The sequence below is a fragment of the Oncorhynchus keta genome, chromosome 35 (assembly GCF_023373465.1).
Source record: "Oncorhynchus keta strain PuntledgeMale-10-30-2019 chromosome 35, Oket_V2, whole genome shotgun sequence".
NCBI classification, from domain to species: Eukaryota; Metazoa; Chordata; class Actinopteri; order Salmoniformes; family Salmonidae; genus Oncorhynchus; species Oncorhynchus keta.
In genome coordinates this window covers 31,964,528-31,987,125 of record NC_068455.1, presented here as the reverse complement: position 1 = coordinate 31,987,125, position 22,598 = coordinate 31,964,528, and the positions used below count along the sequence as shown (strand labels likewise).

At 42.4% G+C, this 22,598-nt stretch overlaps 1 protein-coding gene across 11 annotated transcripts in view; it reads left to right on the top strand.

The window, feature by feature from the left end:
• The first annotated feature begins 4,502 nt into the window (after positions 1–4,502).
• The window catches only part of LOC118369092 (ryanodine receptor 3-like), a 168,235-nt gene continuing 150,139 nt past the window's right edge, over positions 4,503–22,598 (top strand). For 7 of the 11 annotated variants that reach the window (XM_052496887.1, XM_052496884.1, XM_052496889.1 and 4 more), the window contains exon 1: positions 4,504–5,052. In XM_052496887.1, coding sequence (XP_052352847.1) covers positions 5,005–5,052 — 48 coding nt within the window. In that variant the 5' untranslated portion in view covers positions 4,504–5,004. Of the gene's footprint in view, positions 5,053–22,598 lie in introns of all 11 variants that reach the window. The other 4 variants (XM_052496885.1, XM_052496883.1, XM_052496880.1 and 1 more) reach the window with 1 other exon arrangement.

Genomic DNA, 22,598 nt, shown 5'->3' with positions numbered 1-22,598 from the left:
GAACCACTGATTTAGTATAAGGTCCGTCATTCCAATTTGAAAGCAGTACCACAAGGTGGCAGCATTGGACCATATAAAACATTATCTCCAATCAAGACTTGGCACAATACCTGGCTACTGTTTAAGAATACAACTATAGCCTATGTCAAACAAAATACTTGACTAATTATTAAATATAGGTATATGAGGCCTATTGGTTTTTGTGAAAGAGATGGGGGTTGGAGGGGTGAGGAAGAAATAGGCATATTCTGTCAGTAAGACATCAAATATTGACTTTACAAACATCTTAGTATATATGTTCTGTAACATTGTTTTATTACACTTTGTCTGAGAGAAAGAAAATAAGAATTTACAATTTACTGCTACAGAACTTGACCTCGTTTTAGGTTGCTGTGGATCTGACTAACGCTATGAAAATGATCTAAGTAATCCCAATGAAAAGTTCAAGTTGAGGTTATGTATTGATTTCCTCGCCAGTGTTGCAACATAATTTCATCAGTGCTGTTTCCATTATCCGTTTTCATTGATGTAGTCAAAACAAGGGGCTTTAAAAGGTTGCTGCGGTGAGTATGTATTAGGTCATATTTACACACTATACAATGAATTATTTATTTACTTAAGCTACATAAGTCGATTTGCAGGCTACATTGAACATTAAACACTATTTCACTTAGAGTGCAATAATGAAGCCATACTCTATACCGTTCTGTTATTCTAGGTGCTGTCCATGGTGCTGATTTGTGGAGGCAGGTGCTGTGCAAGAAGTCTATGCATATTGGATGCTATGTTTATATTTGTATTTTGTATTTATTCAGGATCCCCCTTAGTTCCTGTCAAGGCAGCAGCTGCTCTTCCTGGGTTCCAAGCATATTAAAGCACCTACATTACATATAAAACCAAATATAAAATCATATAACATTATTACACCATTACATAACTACAATACAAAATGTTCAATACCACCATTCAGCAATATCACAATGTATGCGTATGCATGTGTCTGTACCTTTGTGTGTCTCTTCACAGTCCCCGCTGTTCCATAAGGTGTATTTTTTTTACCTGTTTAAAAAAAAATCTGATTCTACTGCTTGCATCAGTTACCTGATGTGGAATAGAGTTCCATGTAGTCATGGCTCTATGTAGTACTGTACGCCTCCCATAGTCTGTTCTGGACTTGGGGACTGTGAAGAGACCTCTGGTGGCATGTCTTGTGGGGTATGCATGGGTGTCCGAGTGTGTGCAAGTATTTTAAACAGACAGCTCGGCACATTCAGCTTGTCAACCTCTTACAACCTCTTACAAAAACAAGTAGTGATGAAGTCAATCTCTCTTCCACTTTGAGCCATGAGAAATTGACATGCATGTCATTAATGTTAGCACTCTGTAGTTTTAAGGGCCAGCCGTGCTGCCCTGTTCTGAGCCAACTGCAATTTTCCCTCTTTGTTGCACCTGACCACACTACTGAACAGTAGCCTAGGTGCAACAAAAATAGGGCCTGTAGGACTTGCCTTGTTGATAGTGTTGTTAAGAAGGTAGAGCTTTATTATGGACAGACTGATCCCCGTCTTAGCTACTGTTGTATCAATATGTTTTTCAATATGTTTTGACCGTGACAGTTTACAATCCAGGGTTACTCAAAGCAATTTAGTCACCTCAACTTACTCAATTTCCACATTATTCATTACGAGATGTAGTTGAGGTTTAGGGTTTAGTGAATGATTTGTCCCAAATACAATAATTTTCAATTATTCCTTGCTACCCATTCAAAAGATAACTGCAGCTCTTTAAGTGTTGCAATCATTTCAGTCGCTGTAGTAGCTGACGTGTAGTAGCTGACGTGTATAATGTTGAGTCATCCGCATACATAGACACACTGGCCTTACTCAAAGCCAGTGGCATGTTATTTGTAAAGATTGAAAAAAGCAAGGGGCCTAAACAGCTACCCTGGGGAATACCTGATTCTACCTGGATTATGTTTGAGAAGCCTCCATTAAAGAACACCCTCTGTGTTCTGTTAGACAAGTAACTATTTATCCACATTATAGCAGGGAGTGTTTTTCTAGCAGCAGACTATGATCTATACTGTCAAAAGCTGCACTGAAGTCTAACAAGAAAGACCCCACAATAATTTTATCTTCAATGTCTCGGCCAATCATCAATCATTTGTGTAAGTGCCATGCTTGTTGAGTGTCCTTCCCTATAAGTCTGTGGTCAATTTGTTTACTGTGAAATAGCATTGTATCTGGTCAAACACCATTTTTTTACAGAAGTTTACTAAGGGTTGGAAACAGGCTGATTGGTTGCCTATTTGAGACAGTAAAGGGGGATTTACTATTCTTGGGTAGCGGAATGACTTTAGCTTCCCTCCAGGTCTGAGGGTACACACTTTCTAGTAGGCTTAAATTGAAGATGTGGCAAATAGGAGTGGCAATATCATCCGCCATTATCCTCCAGTAATTTTCCATCCAGATTGTCAGACCCCAAAGGCTTGTCATTGTTGATTGACAACAATGTTTTCTTTCACCTCTTCCATGCTGACTTTACAGAATTCAAAAGTACAATTCTTGATTTTTCATAATTTTGTCAGATATACTTGGATGTGTAGTGTCAGCGTTTGTTGCTGGCATGTCATATGTCATTTGCTTATCTTGCCAATGAAAAAGTCATTAAAGTAGTTGTCAATATCAGTGGGTTCTGAACAGCTTCTATCTCAAGGCCATCAGACTGTTAAACAGCCACCACTAACATTGAGTGGCTGCTGCCAACACACTGTCATTGACACTGACCCAACTCCAGCCACTTTAATAATGGGAATTGATGGGAAATTATGTAAATATATCACTAGCCACTTTAAACAATGCTACCTTATATAATGTTACTTACCCTACATTATTCATCTCATATGCATACGTATATACTGTACTCTATATCATCGACTGCATCCTTATGTAATACATGTATCACTAGCCACTTTAACTATGCCACTTTGTTTACTTTGTCTACATACTCATCTCATATGTATATACTGTACTCGATACCATCTACTGTATGCTGCCCTGTACCATCACTCATTCATATATTCTTATGTACATATTCTTTATCCCCTTACACTGTGTATAGGACAGTAGTTTTGGAATTGTTAGTTAGATTACTTGTTGGTTATCACTGCATTGTCGGAACTAGAAGCACAAGCATTTCGCTACACTCGCATTAACATCTGCTAACCATGTGTATGTGACAAATAAAATTTGATTTGATTTGGTTCTGTGACGAATGAACCATCTGATTCAATTAATGATGGAGCTGAGTTAGCCTTTTTTCCCCAAAATGTCATTTAAGATTCTCCAAAGCTTTTTACTATCATTCTTTATATCATTTATTTTTGTTTCATGGTATAGTTTATTTTTCTTTCGTAACATGATTGGTGGTCCTTCTGTAGCTCAGTTGGTAGAGCATGGCGCTTGTAACGCCAGGGTAGTGGGTTCGATCCCCGGGACCACCCGTACGTAGAATGTATGCACACATGACTGTAAGTCGCTTTGGATAAAAGCGTCTGCTAAATGGCATATATTATATTATCTTAATTTTTAGTCCATTTGCCAATCAGTTGGGCTGCTAGACTTTTGCCATACCTTTTGCCTTTTTCAATTCCTCATCAAGCCAAGGGGATTTAACAGTTTTTACAGTCATTTTTTTAAATGGGTACATGCTTATTACTAACTGGAATAAGCAATTTCCTAAATGTGTCAAGTGCAGCGTCTGGTTGCTCCTCATTATGTACCAGCAAATATTCTTTACATCATCAACATATGAATCACTATAAACCTTCTTCTATGACCTCTTAAACACTATATTAGGCCCAGCCTTTGGAACTGGTTTTCCCTGATATGGCTATTATACTGTGAACACTACATCCTATGGATCTGGATACTGCTTTAAAGCAAATTTCTGCAGCATTAGTAAAGATGTGATCAATACATGTTGATGATTTCATTCCTGTGCTCTTTGTAAATACCCCGGTAGGTTGACTGATAACCTGAACCAGGTTGCAGTCACTGGTTAGTTTGAAGTTTTCTATTGATTGGGCAGCTTGACTGACAACCTGAACCAGGTTGCAGTCACTGGTTAGTTTGAAGTTTTTTATTGATTGGGCAGCTTGACTGACAACCTGAACCAGGTTGCAGGCATTGGTTACAGTTTGACGTTTTTTCTTGAGTGGACAGCTTAACGAGAGCCAGTCTATATTTAAGTCGCCCATAAAATATACTTCTCTGTTGATATCGCATACATTATCAAGCATTTCACACATATTATCCGGATACTGACTGTTAGCACTTGGTGGTTTATATCAGCTTCCCACCAGAATGGGTTTAAGGTGAGGCAGATGGACCTGTAGCCATATTACTTCAACGGTATTTAACATGAGATCCTCTCTAAAGCTTTACAGGAATGTGGTTCGGAATATAGACCACAACACAGCGTTAGATAACGTAGCGTTAGATAACGTTTTAGGCCTATTCATTGAAAACGTGTATATAGGCTATGTACTGTTAAATATTCGACGCGCCTAAACAATTAAGAATACTATAACTGAATACATCACCAAAGGAATAGCAACTATTGCGCGCTGTTGTGCGGCTGTTGTATGGCGAGGGAATTTTGAAAGCTCACGCTTTACTGTTTGTATTAATAAGATCCACTGCTGACGTCGAAGATAAAGACCCGACTGCCGTATTTTGACTGCAAGACTATGCTTCACATTCCAGCCCCGCTCTCATTTGTTCCAGCCTATACCAACGCTCACACGCTCTCTCGGGAACCGTTGGCATTGGCAGGGAGCGAGCGGGCATGAGTGACAGTCTGCAGTAGTTCGCTCAGGCTCCCAACCTCATATATCGCTTTGGATTAGCTATATGCTAATATCGATTAGAGAGAAGAGTAGCAGCGCGGTGCTGCGAGCCGACAGTGGAGGCTACCCGAGTCTGAGCAGGCTCCTCAACAGCCATGGCTGAAGGTGGTGAAGGGGAAGATGAAATTCAGTTCTTGAGAACTGTAAGTAGCCCAATGTCCGTTCGCTAATTTGTGTGGCAACCTGCCTCCTGTGTGCATTTCCAGTGTTGTATATCATGAATGTCTATTTAATAGCCTACTGCAGATTATGCTTTACATAGCCAGATGGTTATAGGCTACATCTTGATTATGAAATATTTATATAATGTAGCTAATAGGTCTAATTCAGAGTACACTGTCTCCTGAACGTGAGCGCTTTTTGGGTAGCCCTCGATAACCCGCTCCTTCGTAAAACCGGTTGTCTCAGTATCCTACGTTTTGCTGTCAATGAATGCAATGGAATGCCGGAATGCCTAACCTTGTACTACTCATTCCAGATAATTAGACAACTCCTGTCTCACTTTCAGCCCACAACACTACTGCTTTGTTGTTGATTGCTAACTAGTACGTTTCCCTTTTCCAGGTGTAGCAATGCTGTCTACACTATAGTTAAAAAAAGTTAACCTTTTGCATGTCTAGTTATTATTCTTAACCTCAAATTCAGAATATGGTGTCTACCCAGGCAGATGAAGAGGCAGTAAGCAAAATGAAAGCAAAATGAAAGGCCTGAGAGGCATTTGCAGTGGTCACTGACAGCACTTAGTTCTGGGTGCTCTTGCAGGGCTCTCCGTTCAAAATAAGGCATGTTAATTATCGGATGACAACAATGATTTGGGCAGTGGGCTTCCTCAGTTCTGATTAACCATGCTGTCAAGCTTACAGCACATAAACCGACTCATAATATTGGCTGGAATGGAGTGAATGGAATGGTATCAAACACATGGAAACCATGTTTGATGTGTTCATTACCATTCCATTGATTCCGTTCCAGCCATTTACCATGAGCCCGTCTTTCCCGATTAAGGTGCCACCAACGTCCTGTGAGATAATGTGGTCCTATACTAATGAAAGTAGGGGTTGTAACTTGAGGAAGAATGGCTCAGAGGAGCACCTCTCCTTATGGTCTACACTACTTACTACTACTCATCTTTTGGCATAGCAAGTTATGCTAGAAAACATAGCTTCATCTACAAAGTTGAGGCTAATAGGAAACCAAAACGAAAACCCACCTCTTAAAGCATAAGCAAGCTCTTCTTGGTGATGATGTTGATGACCATGCTGACTTTGTGTCACTACAACTACAGGAAAACACATTTGAGAAATATCTGGGCTAAAAATACCCCACAGTTTAGGTAGGTGAAGGATATGAGGGCTGGAGGCCTTCCAGACTTCTGGACACCGGGAGGTGTTTGGTGGTTTTCATTGGTTTTCCTTTATCAAGTTGCCTTCAGTGGGAGAATTTTATTAATTATTCACCATACCGTTGGAGGGTGAGGAAGGTTGGCTGTTATACTATGAAACCATAGACTTACATTTCTTTCTTCTCATTCAAAGGCATATTTAAACACCCAGTGGAAATGATGTTCAATGCAGTGGCATATTAAAGTAGATGAATGCAGAAGTGGAGAGTCTATTTACAACCCAAGAAGAGCTTAGTGATTCTACTTCTGTGCAGCTAACGTGTAAAAGTGTGGAACTTGGCAGACGCCAGACGTCCTTCCTCAATGACAACGTGTGAGACATCTTTGACCTCATCAGCTGCTTCAGGGCTGAAATCCTAAAAATGCATTTCAGTTCCTATCTCATCCTTCTCCTACACAGATAGTAGCCTACTCCCACACATTCCCAGAAGACAAGTGTCAGTTATGGAGCACCATTAACTGTGTGAAGTGACAAAGAGCTAAGAGGACATTGAGGAAAGAGAAGCTGAGCGAAAGATGCACCCTGCTATCTTGCTGTTAAGAGATTTACTTGGACATTAGCAGTGGGCTTAGTAAGTCCATGTTTGCATTGCTCTGGAAGCCTCCTGTATTCCCAGAAATGACAGTGGGTGGGGTTTAAAATGTTTCCCTGAAAAAGCTGATGCTTCCAATGCTCCGCAGGTCCCCATCCCTTGTTACCACTACATGCAGAGGTTGTTACATTATTATGCACACCGCCCCAAACAGTGCTGACATTTCATCACTATTACTGCTTGGAGGGCTAGCACCTAAATGCCAGACAGCAGTCTGTACCTGTGATCTATACAGTAAAAACAATGGACATAAGTTCTGGAGTTGGCCCTTTGGGTTTTGCAACATGGGGTTTTGCTATCTGTGCTAAAATTATTTTTCTTAGCCTATCAAATTTGCCATGGCTGGTCCCACCACAGTTGACCTCTTTGGCAAAGTTCAAATGTGACGCTATGAGTTGTGAAGGCACTGCTTCTTTAAGAAACTTAGCAGCTTGTTGCATCCCTCCGCAAGGGGCAGCAGCTGACTGAATGGGATGGGGATGGGGCCTATGTGCGGCGGCAGCGCGGGGTGTATGTGTGGTGCTGCTGCAGAGTCAGGCTGCACCAGACATGCCACAGCAGAGCAGAGTGCAGAAATGATTCATCAGGCCAGGGTGCAGCTGAGCTGGTTTTGACTCTATTCTCTATACTGTTGCCAACACATTTAAGAACACACACACACACACACACACACACACACACACACACACACACACACACACACACACACACACACACACACACACACACACACACACACACACACACACACACACACACACACACACACACACACACACACACACACACACACACACACAGAGTCTCTGACTGATCTTGCCCTTGGATGAATATTCCCATTTAGCAGTAAACAGACAGCATGTTTTCCCTGTACATCCACAATTCAGCATGTTTTCCCCGTACATCCACAATTCAGCATGTTTTCCCCGTACATCCACAATGCAGCATGTTTTCCCCGTACATCCACAATGCAGCATGTTTTCCCCGTACATCCACAATGCAGCATGTTTTCCCCGTACATCCACAATTCAGCATGTTTTCCCCGTACATCCACAATGCAGCATGTTTTCCCCGTACATCCACAATGCAGCATGTTTTCCCCGTACATCCACAATGCAGCATGTTTTCCCCGTACATCCACAATGCAGCATGTTTTCCCCGTACATCCACAATGCAGCATGTTTTCCCCGTACATCCACAATGCAGCATGTTTTCCCCGTACATCCACAATGCAGCATGTTTTCCCTGTACATCCACAATGCAGCATGTTTTCCCCGTACATCCACAATGCAGCATGTTTTCCCCGTACATCCACAATGCAGCATGTTTTCCCTGTACATCCACAATGCAGCATGTTTTCCCGTACATCCACAATTCAGCATGTTTTCCCCGTACATCCACAATGCAGCATGTTTTCCCCGTACATCCACAATTCAGCATCCATCAATGCAGCATGTTTTCCCGTACATCCACAATGCAGCATGTTTTCCTGTACATCCACAATGCAGCATGTTTTCCCCGTACATCCACAATGCAGCATGTTTTCCCCGTACATCCACAATGCAGCATGTTTTCCCTGTACATCCACAATGCAGCATGTTTTCCCTGTACATCCACAATGCAGCATGTTTTCCCTGTACATCCACAATGCAGCATGTTTTCCCTGTACATCCACAATGCAGCATGTTTTCCCCGTACATCCACAATGCAACATGTTTTCCCTGTACATCCACAATGCAGCATGTTTTCCCTGTACATCCACAATGCAGCATGTTTTCCCTGTACATCCACAATGCAGCATGTTTTCCCTGTACATCAACATACTGTCTTTTACTGTAGCAGAAGAACTTAATAAAGCGGTGCACAAACAGACTTTTCTCTAGTAACAACTAAACAAAGTAATTTCCCCTGAGAGAGCAGAGGAATTAGCCTCTGGCGGCCTGCTCATCTAAAGCCATTCCAGAGAGAGGATTTCTCAGCCATGGGTAATTTGATGCTGCGGGAAGAGGAACAGCTCTTATTGTGAGCTCCGAGACTTACAGTGATCATTCTCCAATCTCTTGTTAAATGTTAAAGGGTGCTAGGGGGATAGGGGAGAGTATAATAAGGCTAAACATTTTACTGTAGTATGGTAGTTTTCTATTTGTAGATGTCCTGAGATGGACCAGCACCAGCATAGTGGCCTCATAAGCAAGATGATGGTACAGAGTCGTATGTGTCACGCCTTGGTCTTAGTATTTTGTGTTTTCTTTACTTATTTGGTCAGGCCAGGGTGTGACATGGGTTATTGTGGTGTGTTTTTTGTCTTGGGGTTTTGTGGGGTGTCTAATTAGTCTATGGCTGCGTGAGGCGGTTCTCAATCAGAGTCAGGTGATTATCGTTGTCTCTGATTGGGAGCCATATTTAGGCAGCCATATTCTGTTAGGTTTTTCGTGGGTGATTGTTCCTGTCTCTGTGTAGTGTTCACCAGATAGGCTGTAATAGGTTTCGCGTTTCGTTTGTTGTTTTTGTTATTTAAGTTATTTCATGTATCGTCTATTCTTTATTAAAGAACATGGGTAACCACCACACTGCATTTTGGTCCGCTTCTCCTTCAACTAACGGACGTCGTTACAGTATGAATAAAATCTCAGTTTATATGGCATAATGGATCAGACTGTTATGTAAGAATTATTTAGCAAATGAACTGGAACAATAGTACGGTATGTCGCTTTTAATCCGTATCAGTAGCCTGTACGTGTGACGTGTGTGTGTGCCACGGTTACTTAAGTTCCAGGTCCACCAGTTCCAGAGCCATTTTTGTCTCTTTTTGTATCATTATCAAATCATTTCTGGGTAACAGTTTAAGTTCCTTACTGTGATTGTTTTCAATTAAAATGGTCAAAAATAAACATATCGTTTTAGCAAAGATACATATCCCAAGCAAGAAATTAGCTGGGAGTGGTCTGAGTGGGGAGGGGAAAACAGAAAACTAGCTGTTATTGGCAGAGAGATTTGGAAGTGTCTTTCTTATTGGTCATTTAACTAATTTACCACCTGTGATGTCACCAGGCAGGCCAAAACTCCATCCACCAAACAAGTATTATTCCAACCCCATAGTGTGGAAATATATATAAATCACAGGAGTTCAAGTTTTTGACTGCACTGGTCCTTTAACACCCATGGGCTCTAACAGGGAGCTGATCTCTGGAGGGATGGAACACTCTGCAGTGGGAAACAAGCCGTTGGCTTCCTCTCATCTCGTCCTCAGTTAGTTTGTCTGTTTGATTGTGCTGTGGTTCTGACTGGGGGCCTCTGATTTGTACATGCACCACGCTGCATGGGACCTGATCCACACATCTGATCACTAAGGAATAGAGATGGGCTGGGCCCCCCTTCTCTGGAAGACCCCCTGCTGGGTGAAAATCAACGTCTTTGGCTCCATTAGCAGGTAGTGGGGGAGTGGTGGCAGCCGTGAAAAGGGCAGCGTGTGAGTGTGACTAATGTGCTATGGCAGTGTTTGGACTGTTAGGTTTTATGTGGAGGGACTGTCTGACCTGGCGTACCAACCAGCTGTCAGCACATTCAGAGAGACAGGCATAATGAACCATCACTGCCCCCCTCCTAACACAAAAACAACTCCAGGTAAGCTGACTTGGCACCAACACCAAGCAGACGCTGGTGTTTAACGTCTGGCTCGTGAGTGTATTCTTTAATGGCTGCAGTGCTGGAGGTGAGCGCTTCTCTCAGTGAAATGCTTACTTACGGGCCCTTTCCAACAATGCAGAGTTAAAGATAAAACAAATAGAAATAGTGACATGAGGAACAAGTACAGTGAATAATGAAAAACAATAATGAGTCAAAATAACATGGCTATATAGAAGTTCCAGTACCAAGTCGATGTGCAGGGGTACGAGGTAATTGAGGTAGCTACAGTATGTACATATACAGTGCCTTGCGAAAGTATTCGGCCCCCTTGAACTTTGCAACCTTTTGCCACATTTCAGGCTTCAAACATAAAGATATAAAACTGTATTTTTTGTGAAGAATCAACAACAAGTGGGACACAATCATGAAGTGGAACGATATTTATTGGATATTTCAAACTTTTTTAACAAATCAAAAACGGAAAAATTGGGCGTACAAAATTATTCAGCCCCCTTAGATTAATACTTTGTAGCGCCACCTTTTGCTGCGATTACAGCTGTAAGTCGCTTGGGGTATGTCTATCAGTTTTGCACATCGAGAGACTGAAATTTTTTCCCATTCCTCCTTGGAAAACAGCTCGAGCTCAGTGAGGTTGGATGGAGAGCATTTGTGAACAGCAGTTTTCAGTTCTTTCCACAGATTCTCGATTGGATTCAGGTCTGGACTTTGACTTGGCCATTCTAACACCTGGATATGTTTATTTTTGAACCATTCCATTGTAGATTTTGCTTTATGTTTTGGATCATTGTCTTGTTGGAAGACAAATCTCCGTCCCAGTCTCAGGTCTTTTGCAGACTCCATCAGGTTTTCTTCCAGAATGGTCCTGTATTTGGCTCCATCCATCTTCCCATCAATTTTAACCATCTTCCCTGTCCCTGCTGAAGAAAAGCAGGCCCAAACCATGATGCTGCCACCACCATGTTTGACAGTGGGGATGGTGTGTTCAGGTGATGAGCTGTGTTGCTTTTACGCCAAACATAATGTTTTGCATTGTTGCCAAAAAGTTCAATTTTGGTTTCATCTGACCAGAGCACCTTCTTCCACATGTTTGGTGTGTCTCCCAGGTGGCTTGTGGCAAACTTTAAACAACACTTTTTATGTTTTAAGAAATGGCTTTCTTCTTGCCACTCTTCCATAAAGGACAGATTTGTGCAATATACAACTGATTGTTCTCCTATGGACAGAGTCTCCCACCTCAGCTGTAGATCTCTGCAGTTCATCCAGAGTGATCATGGGCCTCTTGGCTGCATCTCTGATCAGTCTTCTCCTTGTATGAGCTGAAAGTTTAGAGGGACGGCCAGGTCTTGGTAGATTTGCAGTGGTCTGATACTCCTTCCATTTCAATATTATCGCTTGCACAGTGCTCCTTGGGATGTTTAAAGCTTGGGAAATCTTTTTGTATCCAAATCTGGGTTTAAACTTCTTCACAACAGTATCTCGGACCTGCCTGGTGTGTTCCTTGTTCTTCGTGATGCTCTCTGCGCTTTTAACGGACCTCTGAGACTATCACAGTGCAGGTGCATTTATACGGAGACTTGATTACACACAGGTGGATTGTATTTATCATCATTAGTCATTTAGGTCAACATTGGATCATTAAAATAAGATCGTTAAAAAAGTTTGAAATATCCAATAAATGTCGTTCCACTTCATGATTGTGTCCCACTTGTTGTTGATTCTTCACAAAAAAATACAGTTTTATATCTTTATGTTTGAAGCCTGAAATGTGGCAAAAGGTCGCAAAGTTCAAGGGGGCCGAATACTTTCGCAAGGCACTGTAGGTAGGGTTACAGTGACTAGGCAACAGGATAGGGGGGGTAGAAGATAGCCCGATTTCGTAAAAGACCAAGTCCATATTATGGCAAGAACAGCACAAATAAGCAAAGAGAAATGACAGTCCATCATTATTTTAAGTCAATACGGAAAATATCAAGAACTTTGAATGTTTCTTCAAGTGCAGGTCGTAAAAACGAATAAGCGCTATGATAAAACTGGATCCCATGAGGAACGCCACAGGAATGGAAGACCCCGAGTTACCCTCTGCTGCAGAAGATAAGTTCATTAGTCACCAGTCTCAGAAATTGGTGCCCAAATAAATGCTTTTTAAAAATTGTATCCATTATTTTACCAGGTAAGTTGACTGAGAAACACATTCTCATTTCCAGCAGCGACCTGGGGAATAGTTACTGGGGAGAAATGAGCCAATTGTAAACTGGGGATTATTAGGTGACCGTGATAGTTTGAGGGCCAGATTGGGAATTTAGCCAGGACACCGGGGTTAACACCCCTACTCTTACAATAAGTGCCATGGGATCTTCAATGACCTCAGAGAGTCAGGACACCTGTTTAACATCCCATCCAAAAGACTGCACCCTACACAGGGCAGTGCCTGTGCCCTTGGGATATTTTTAGACCAGAGGAAAGAGTGCCTCCTACTGGCCCTCCAACACGACTTCCAGCAGCATCTGGTCTCCCATCCAGGAACTGACCAGGACCAACCCTGCATAGCTTCAGAAGCAAGCCAGCAGTGGTATGCAGGGTGGTATGCTGCTGGCATGAACTTCAAATAGTTCAAGTAACAGACACATCTCAACATCAACTGTTCAGAGGACTCAGGCCTTCATGGTCAAATTGATGCAAAGAAACCACTACTAAAAGACACCAATAAGAAGAAGAGACTTGCTTGGGTCAAGCAACACGAGCAATGGACATTAGATCGGTGGAAATGTGTACTTTGGTCTGGAGTCCAAATTTGAGATTTTTGGTTCCATCCGCCATGTCTTTTTCAGACGTGGTATGGGTGAATGGATGATTTCCGCATGTTTATTTCCCACCGTAAAGCATGGAGGAGGAGCTGTTATGGTGTGGGGGTGCTTTGCTGGTGACATTGTCTGTGATTTATTTAGAATTCAAGGCAGGGTTAACCAGCATGGCTACTACAGCATTCTGCAGCGATACGCCATCACATCTGGATTGGGCTTAGTGGGACTATCATTTGTTTTTCAACAGGACAATGACCCATAACACCTCCAGGCTATGTAAGGGCTATTTGACCAAGAAGGAGAGTGATGGAGTGCTGCATCAGATGACCTGGCCTCCACAATCCCCCGACCTCAACCAAATTGAGATGGTTTGGGATGAGTTGGACCGCAGAATGAAGGAAAAGCAGCCAACAAGTGCTCAGCATATGTGGGAACGCCTGTTGGAAAAGCATTCCAGGTGAAGTTGGTTGAGCGAATGTCAAGAGTGTGCAAAGCTGTCATCAAGGCAAAGGGTGGCTCTTTGAACAATCTCAAATATAAAATATATTTGGATTTGTTTAACACTTTCTTGGTTACTACATGATTCCATATGTGTTATTTCATAGTTTTTATGTCTTCACTATTATTCTACAATGTAGAAAATAGTACAAATAAAGAAAAACCCATGAATGAGTAGGTGTTCTAAAACTTTTGACCGGTAGTGTGTGTGTGTGTGTGTGTGTTGGGTCAGTATGCATGTGTTTGTGTGTTTTGTCTGTGGGCATATATTGTGTGTGTGTGTGTGTGTTTGGGTGTTATTTTAAGAATGTGTGGGTAGAGTCCAGTGTGTGAGCATGGTCAGTGCAAGAGAGTTAGTGCAAAAAAGGGTCAGTGCAGGTAGTCCCGGTAGCCATTTGATTAGCTATTTAGGAGTCTTGATTAGCAGTGTCATGGCTTGGGAGTAGAAGCTGTTCGGGGTCCTGTTGGTTCCTGACCTGGTGCACTGGTAGCGCGTGATGTGCAGTAGTAAAGAAAACAGTCTTTGGCTTGGGTGGCTGGAGTCTTTGACCATTTTTGTGGTCTTCCTCTGACACCGCCTGGTGTAGTCCTGGATGCCAGGCAGCTCAGCCCCAGTGATGTATTGGTCCGTAATTGACCACCCTCTGTGGCGACTTGCGGTTGGGTGCCTTGCAGTTGTCGTACCAAGTGGTGATGCAGCCAAGATGTTCTCAATGGTGCAGCTGTATAACTTTTTGAGGATCTGAGGGCCCATGCTAAGTCTTTTCAGCCTCCTGTTGTGCCCCTTTTCACAACTTTGTGGGTATGTGTAGACCATGTTAATTCCTGGTGTTGGAGTTGGGCGCGACCTCACTGCCGTGGGTGAACATAGAGTACAGGAGGGAACTAAGCACACACCCCTGATGTGCACCCGTGTTGATGGTCAGCAATGGTGGATATGTTATTGCCTACTCTCACCCATCAGGAAATCCAGGATCCAGTTTCAGAAGGTGTTCAATCCCAGGGTCCTGAGCTTAGTATGAGCTTGGAGGAAACGATGATGTTGAATGCTGAGCTGTAGTCAATGAACAGCATTCTTACATAGGTATTGCTTTTGTCCAGGTGGGAGAGAGCAGTATGGAGTGCGATAGAGATTTCGTTATCTGTGGAATTGTTGGGGTGGTATGTGAATTGGATTGGATCCAGGGTATCTGAGATGATGGGGTTGATGTGAGCCATGACCAGCATTTCATGGTTATAGATGTGAGTGCTACGGGGTGATAGTTATTTAGACAGGTTACCTTGGTGTTTTTGGGCATGGGTCTATGGTGGTCTGCTTGAAACACGTTGTTATTACGGACCGGGTCAGGTTGAAAATGTCAATGAAGAGGAGGCCATTTCAAGCTTTTTGAAGTCAATAGTTGTTTGGATCAAATGACCCTTGCTCAAATCCAGGCTGTATCACAACCGGCTGTGATTGGGAGTTCCATAGGGTGGCGCACAATTGGCCCAGCGACGTCGGGGTTTTGCCGGTTAAGGCCGTCATTGTAAATAAGAATTTGTTCTTAACTGACTTGCCTAGTTAAATAAAGGTTTAAAAAAAACAAAATGTGAGGGGTGGCAGGGGGAAAGGCTCCCTCACTGCGCCAGAGGAAATCAAAGGTGCCCTTAAATTTTAAATTTGTCATTTAGCAGACACTCTTAACCCTACTTGCTCCTGTAAGTCGCTTTGGATAAGTGCCTTGCTCAAGGGCACATTGACAGTTTTCATTATGTTGGCTTGGGGATTCAAAGCAGTGACCTTTCGGTTATTGGCCCAACATGCATAACCACTAGGCTACCTGCCACCCTTGATGCACTTTTCCTGGGCAGTGCTCACTAGCTAGTGTGTACTCTGTGTCAGTAAGGATCCTCAGCCCTCATCACCTTTTAATGGGAGTGGTTCGATCTGGAAACGCATTGTCACCTTCCAATGTCATTGAAATCACCCATGTGGAGTTCTGCAGTTAAATTATGTTAATATCCTTTATGATCTTGTTTAATGAATCCAGATCATTTGGATGGTTACATTACAAATGAATGTAATGTACAATTAAAGTTCAAGGTTCATGTTTGTGTAAAATTGCATTCAATGCATCTAGAGTTCCATATTAGTGTTGTCTTTTCGCAAGCTTTCTGCATAATTATTTCGAAATGACCAACCATGTGATTTGTATTCCGCTGAACAAATCATCCCTGACTTTTTAAAATTGATATCTGGTTGCTCTTTTCTCCAAAAAGTGCTTGTCATGCAGGTGCTCTTTTTCTCTGCTGCAATTAAGCATAGATTTTCTAACCGACACTGAATGTGAAAAAAAATTGAAACACCTCTTTCAATGACAGACTGACCAGGTGAATCCAGGTGAAAGCTATGATCCCCTATTGATGTCATCTGTTAAATCCACTTCAATCAGTGTAGATGAATGGAAGGAGACATGTTAAAGAATGATTTTTAAGCCTTGAGACAATTGAGAGACAGTCTGCCATTCAGAGGGTGAATGAACAAGACCACATCTTTTAAGTGCCTTTGAACGGGGTATGTTAATAGGTGCCAGGCGCACCGGTTTGAATGTGTCAAGAACTGCAACGTTGCTGGGTTTTTCACGCGCAACAGTTTCCTGTGTGTATCAAGAATGGTCCACCACCCAAAGGACATCCAGCCAACGTGACACAACTGTGGGAAGCATTGGAGTCAACATGGGTCAGCATCGCTGTGGAACGCTTTTGACACCTTGTAGAGTCCATGCCCCGATGAATTGAGGGTGTTCTGAGGGCAAAATGGGTGCAACTCAATATTAGGAAGGTTTTCCTAATGTTTTGTACACTCAGTGTATATCCATATTACCATATTGATTTCCCCTATGATTTCCCCTATTTTCCCATTACTATTTACACATTTCCTAAAAGTCATTAAGCATTTTTTCAATGGTGCACATTTAGAAATAACTTGTAGAAACAGTGGGGGGCTCATTTTGGGGTGGAAGCAGTGTTCAGCAGAAAGTTGCTCTCCTGTGTTCCCACCGGGTGGAAGGAGACAGACAGATAAGATAGCCTACAAAGGGAATTAAGCCAGCAGCAGAGCCAGAGATGGCCCTGTGAAAGGTAGCTGTAATTAGCTATTGATCCAGCCACCAAATGAAGAAATTTCCTGATCAGTCTGAATGGTATGCAGTTAGCAAGCCTGATTGATTTGTGTTTCAGAGCATGAATATTTAATCCAGGAACTAGATTTACCTGTTGTTTAGATGCAAGAGAGATGTGTGTGGCACCTTTTCTTCAGCAATAGTCTGCCAAGATGTTTTTTTCTTCCTGTTAAAGGCATTTAATTTTCCTACTCCTCAGACTTGATGACATGGCTGTCAGAGACATGCTCTGCTCATTATTGACAAACTGGTATTTATCGATGTTGTTTCAGTATTTATTCTATAAAATAACTTCTTAAACAGTTCCTAAGTGGCCACTCTCAAGGTAGTTAGCCCTCAGCTAAGTTGCCCTCAAGGGTAATTAGCCCCACTGCTATGTTGCCCTCGAGGTAATTAGCCCCACAGCTAAGTTTCTCTCGAGGTAGTTAGCCCCACAGCTAAGTTGCTCTCGAGGTAGTTAGCCCCACAGCTAAGTTGCACTCGAGGTAGTTAGCCCCACAGCTAAGTTGCTCTCGAGGTAGTTAGCCCCACAGCTAAGTTGCTCTCGAGGTAGTTAGCCCCACAGCTATGTTGCTCTCGAGGTAATTAGCCTCACAGCTATGTTGCTCTCGAGGTAGTTAGCCCCACAGCTAAATTGCTTTTGAGGTAGTTATCCCCACAGCTAAGTTGCTTTCGAGGTAGTTATCCCCACAGCTAAGTTGCTCTCGAGGTAGTTCGCCCCACAGCTAAGTTGCTCTCGGGGTAGTTCGACTCACAGCTATGTTGCTCTCGAGGTAGTTAACCCCACAGCTAAATTGCTTTCGAGGTAGTTATCCCCACAGCTAAGTTGCTTTCGAGGTAGTTAGCCTCACAGCTAAGTTGCTCTCGAGGTAGTTAGCCCCACAGCTAAGTTGGTCCACAGGATAGTTCTGCTTATGAAGCACTGTCATCACTGCAAACCAACACTCAGTCAACACCAAGATGAATCATCTTGACCAGAATTAAGTGATCACACTGTGTGTCTCTGTGTGTACGTGGGAAATGTGTAAATCACTCTCGAACGAGGGGCGGTTCTAAAACTCACGTTATCAGTGCTGACCGACACTACCCACCGTGCTTTGACCCCCCCCCCCCTTACATCAGCAGGCCTTATACACAGAACATTTCTCAATAATGTTTTGCAGTGTGCACGGTTATGCAGGACTTTTCTAGCAGGTAGCAGGGCTTTTCTAGCAGCGCATTATCCTCCACCATCTGAGCAACCCCAAACTGCACTCATGACATTTAAAAACTGTCCCGGTTTCCACAGAAACAATGTGAGTGTTTTCTATTATAGCACAGAAATAAAAGTAATTATACCACTTTGTATGCTTGGCTGTATTTCTGAATCATTCCCTCCTACATAAGCAGGACCTCTGGTATTTGTGGGATAATGATGCCCAATGTGCTGCGGTACCCAACTCCCCACTGTGCTCTTAATAAGGCTTTTAGAAGAACATTTAGTATCTGTTGTTTGTGATGCTTCCTTACCCTCACGGAAATTTAACTGTCAAATTTGCACGTTAACATCAAATTTGCAGTTTCACATGTACGAAAATCCACATGCAAAAAAATCATGTGGTGATGAAATGTGAAACATGTTGCATTCGCAATGCTTGCACATACAGTACCAGTCAAAAGTTTGGACACAACATTCAGGGGTTTTTCTTTATTTTTACTATTTTCTACATTGTAAAATAATAGTGACATCAACTATGAAATAACACTATGAAATAACACATGGAATCATGTAGTAACCAAAAAAGTGTTAAACAAGTTCTTCAAAGTAACAGCTTTGCACACTCTTGGCATTCTCTCAACCAGTTTCACCTGGAATGGTTATCCAACAGTCTTGAAGGAGTTCCCACAAATGCTGAGCTCTTGTTGGCCGCTTTTCCTTCACTCTGCAGTCCAACTCATCCCAAAGCATCTCAATTGGGTTGAGGTTGGGTGATTGTGGAGGCCAGGTTATCTGATGCAGCACTCCATCTCTCTCCTTCTTGGTCAAATAGCCCTCAGACAGCCTGGAGATGTGTTGGTCATTGTCCTGTTGAAAAACAAATGATAGGCCTACTAAGCGCAAACCAGATGGGATGGCGTATCGCTGCAGAATTCTGTGGTAGCAATGCTGGTTAAGTGTGCCTTGAAACAGTTGATTTTGAGATGTGTGAAACATTTATTTGGGCTGCCATTTCTGAGGCTGGTAACTCTAATGAACTTATCCTCTGCAGCAAAGGTACTCTGGGTCTTCTATTCCTGTGGCGGTCCTCATGAGAGCCAGTTTCATCAATAGCAAAAGTTATTGACATTTTCCGTATTGACTGACCTTCATTTATTAAAATAACGATGGACTGTCGTTTCTCTTTGCTAATTTGAGATGTTCTTGCCATAATATGGACTTGGTCTTTTACCAAATAGGGACATCTTCTGTATACGACCCCTACCTTGTCACAACACAACTGATTGGCTCAAACGCATTAAGAAGGAAAGAACTTCCACAAATTCACTTTTAACAAGGCACACTTGTTAATTGAAATGCATTCCAGGTGACGACCTCACGAAGCTGGCAAAGGGTGGCTATTACACGATTCCATATTTGTTATTTCATAGTTTTGATGTCTTCACTATTATTCTACAATGTAGAAAATAGTACAAATAAAGAAAAACCCTTGAATGAGTAGTTGCTCTAAAACGTTTTACCTGTAGTGTAGTTTACTCAACCCTGCATTGCCCAGGCCCCAGTCGAGTGCTATTTTAGAGCCCCAAATCTATAGTTCAGTCTCTAAAACATGTCTGGTCTCTTGCTGGTGTAATCACACTTTGTCACACAATGGGCAAGGTACAGTACTACTGCACTTTACTGAACCCTACCCTTCATCTTGCTGTTTAATTGAGATACAGTATCTGCAGCATTTCTGATGCACAGCTCTTGAGGTCTCTTGAACTACGATAATTGCTGTGTTGAGAGAACATTTTTTTCTCTCTCCCGGCTGATGTCAACCTCTGAGCCTATGACCGGTATTGACGACAAGGGTTATTCCCCACCTCCATAAAATATTCTTGCCATTTTAACAACCTCTGCTTCTGCTTTCCAGCACCAGCGTAGACTAAGATATATTTGCCTCTTATTGGACATTGTTGTAGCAGAGTCAATGATGTGTGTTTCTGCTAGGGCAGCAAGTAGGAGACAGTCCAGGAAGTGCTGAGAGCAGTGGGGAGGGATATACAGCCTGCACACTGATGAGCTTTGACATATTTGAACCTCCCCATTTACCTTATCAGGGCCCGCTCTCTCTACTCTTTACAACCTGACACTTTTCAATGACAAGAGTGTGATTACGACCCACTGCCTTACACCTGCTTAGCAAGTAACTTCCTTGAGTCTTGAGAGAATCAATGTACTGCGGAGATAGAGAGGAAACTTTTACAACTGTTGCTCAACTCTGTGGTAATAGGGATGGTGTAAGGCTTCTTCTCTCTTGATTGGGTAGGATTCTCAACTGCCTGTGTTTCTCCTCATTAACCCACAGCGGAGCTCAGGCCAAGCTGGAAGCTTGAAGTGTTACTGGGACATTAGCCGAAAGAGCTGACGGCACAGATTCCCTCTTTCAGCTCTTTATGTGCTTTTGCATGGAAATTAGACCTGCAAAACAACAAATCGCACTGTAAGAGGTTGTAGTCTTATAAAACATTGTTAAATTGCGCCCAGATGAGACATCTTTATGTCGCTTTCTTTTTTTTATACTCGTTTTTTATTACTCTGCGATTCTTCACATTATATCTGTGAATTTGGCTGTCAAACTCTCTTTCTCCACCCCTTTCGTCTCTCTTTCCATCTGACTCGGAGGGTGTAGCGCCATTGGCCTGGGCAGAGCCGTCAATCCCGGGCCCTCAAATTGTGTTTGACAAAGTGGGAAATTAGGTCTAGTTCTCAGTGCCTGCCCTCTCTGTCAGGGTTCCTACCTCTCTATTCAAGGAGGGGATAAGTACTTGGAATATTCCCTTGCTGGATTCAATTGCGGTCAGGACCTAGAATTCAATAGCCATCATCTGTTTACTACCATGGCTCACTAAAATTACTCACATTGAAATTCAAACACTGACAGTTGATGTACAACAGTGCTGTCGGTATTTACCCGTTGGTCCAAAGGGTTATCTGCATAGACATGTGGTAGGCTAAATAGTATGAACCTGCCTGTTCTTCAGCATCCTTTTTCTGGTGGGAGGTATGAATGAGTAATCCTGTTAACTCTGTGGCAGTCTGGGGACAAGCCTAGCTGAGGCTGAGCAGCATAGCTAGGGCCAATTAGTGGGTTTCTAGAGTTCCATGTAAACCAGTGGGATTCTGGGATCTCAGCCTCCCTGAGGGTGGGACACGGTCGCATGATGAACCCACTCCCACTCCATGATGGTTATTGGGTTGGACATCTATCGGAGGAAGTAACCTTAATGAGTCAGCTACATGCATGCAGGCAGCGCTGAAGCTGAGTGGTATTCTATAGGAGGCTGACATGGCTGTGACCAAAATGCAGTAAAGACCAACCCACCCCTAATGTTAAAATAACAGGCTGCGTTGGGTTGCAACCTGGATGGTAGTGTCTTAACTGTGACCACAAAAACATTTGTTCTGGTAGCCCACATGAAAAAGTACTACAGTTTAGTATACTACAGTACTTACAGAAATGCTGTAGAATACTATACTACACACTGTAGTACCATCGATCATGTGTAGTACTTACTATAGAATTATCTACAAAAACACTGTAGTAAATATGACAGTAATGTCCACAACAGAGTATTCACTGTACAAACTAAAGTGAATACTACAGTAAAAAGTTTGCAAAAGCACTACAGTGAATATTATAGTATTTTTTTCATATGGGAGTTTTTGATGTTTTATGAAGCATGGGACATTTTTGTAAAGTAATGTGATTTACTGTGAGGTATTGATCGATATTGTTTAAGAGGCAAAGTCCTTTTGATGTCAAAGATGATGGATGCGGTAAGCAGCGAGGAGGATCAACGTTATACTATTGCTGTTAGTGGGAAAAGTAACAGCTCTCTCAGGTTGGCTCTTTGAAGTAACAGTGGGATACCAGTAACTTCAAATGTTGGATTTTCTAGTTTTGACAGCTTCAGGGGTTGGAACCGGTTCAGTGAACAGAACTGGAAAATAACTAAATGTTTTAAGGAACAGAAAAGGAATCTAGAACAAAAGTGATGCGTACTGAACTGAACCGTTATTATAAAAACATGGGAATCGGTTAATAATGTTCTTTTACGTTCCAGTAATTATTTTTCTAGTCCCACAACAAAACGCAACAAAGTGCTTATGCAAAGCCCTCACTCTGTCACTCAGAACCTTATTCCAGAGTCTGCCTACAATTAGAAAATCTTTGCCTGTGAGTGTTCATGTTTAGGCTACCTACTTCTCCCACCTCCGAAGTATAGGCTACTGTACTGATGTTACAAGCTTGATTCAGAAGATAGGAAGAGAGATTTTTAATTAGCTAGAGAAGAATGGATTTACTTTTTTAATGCTAGTTAAGAATACAATAGTTTTCACAT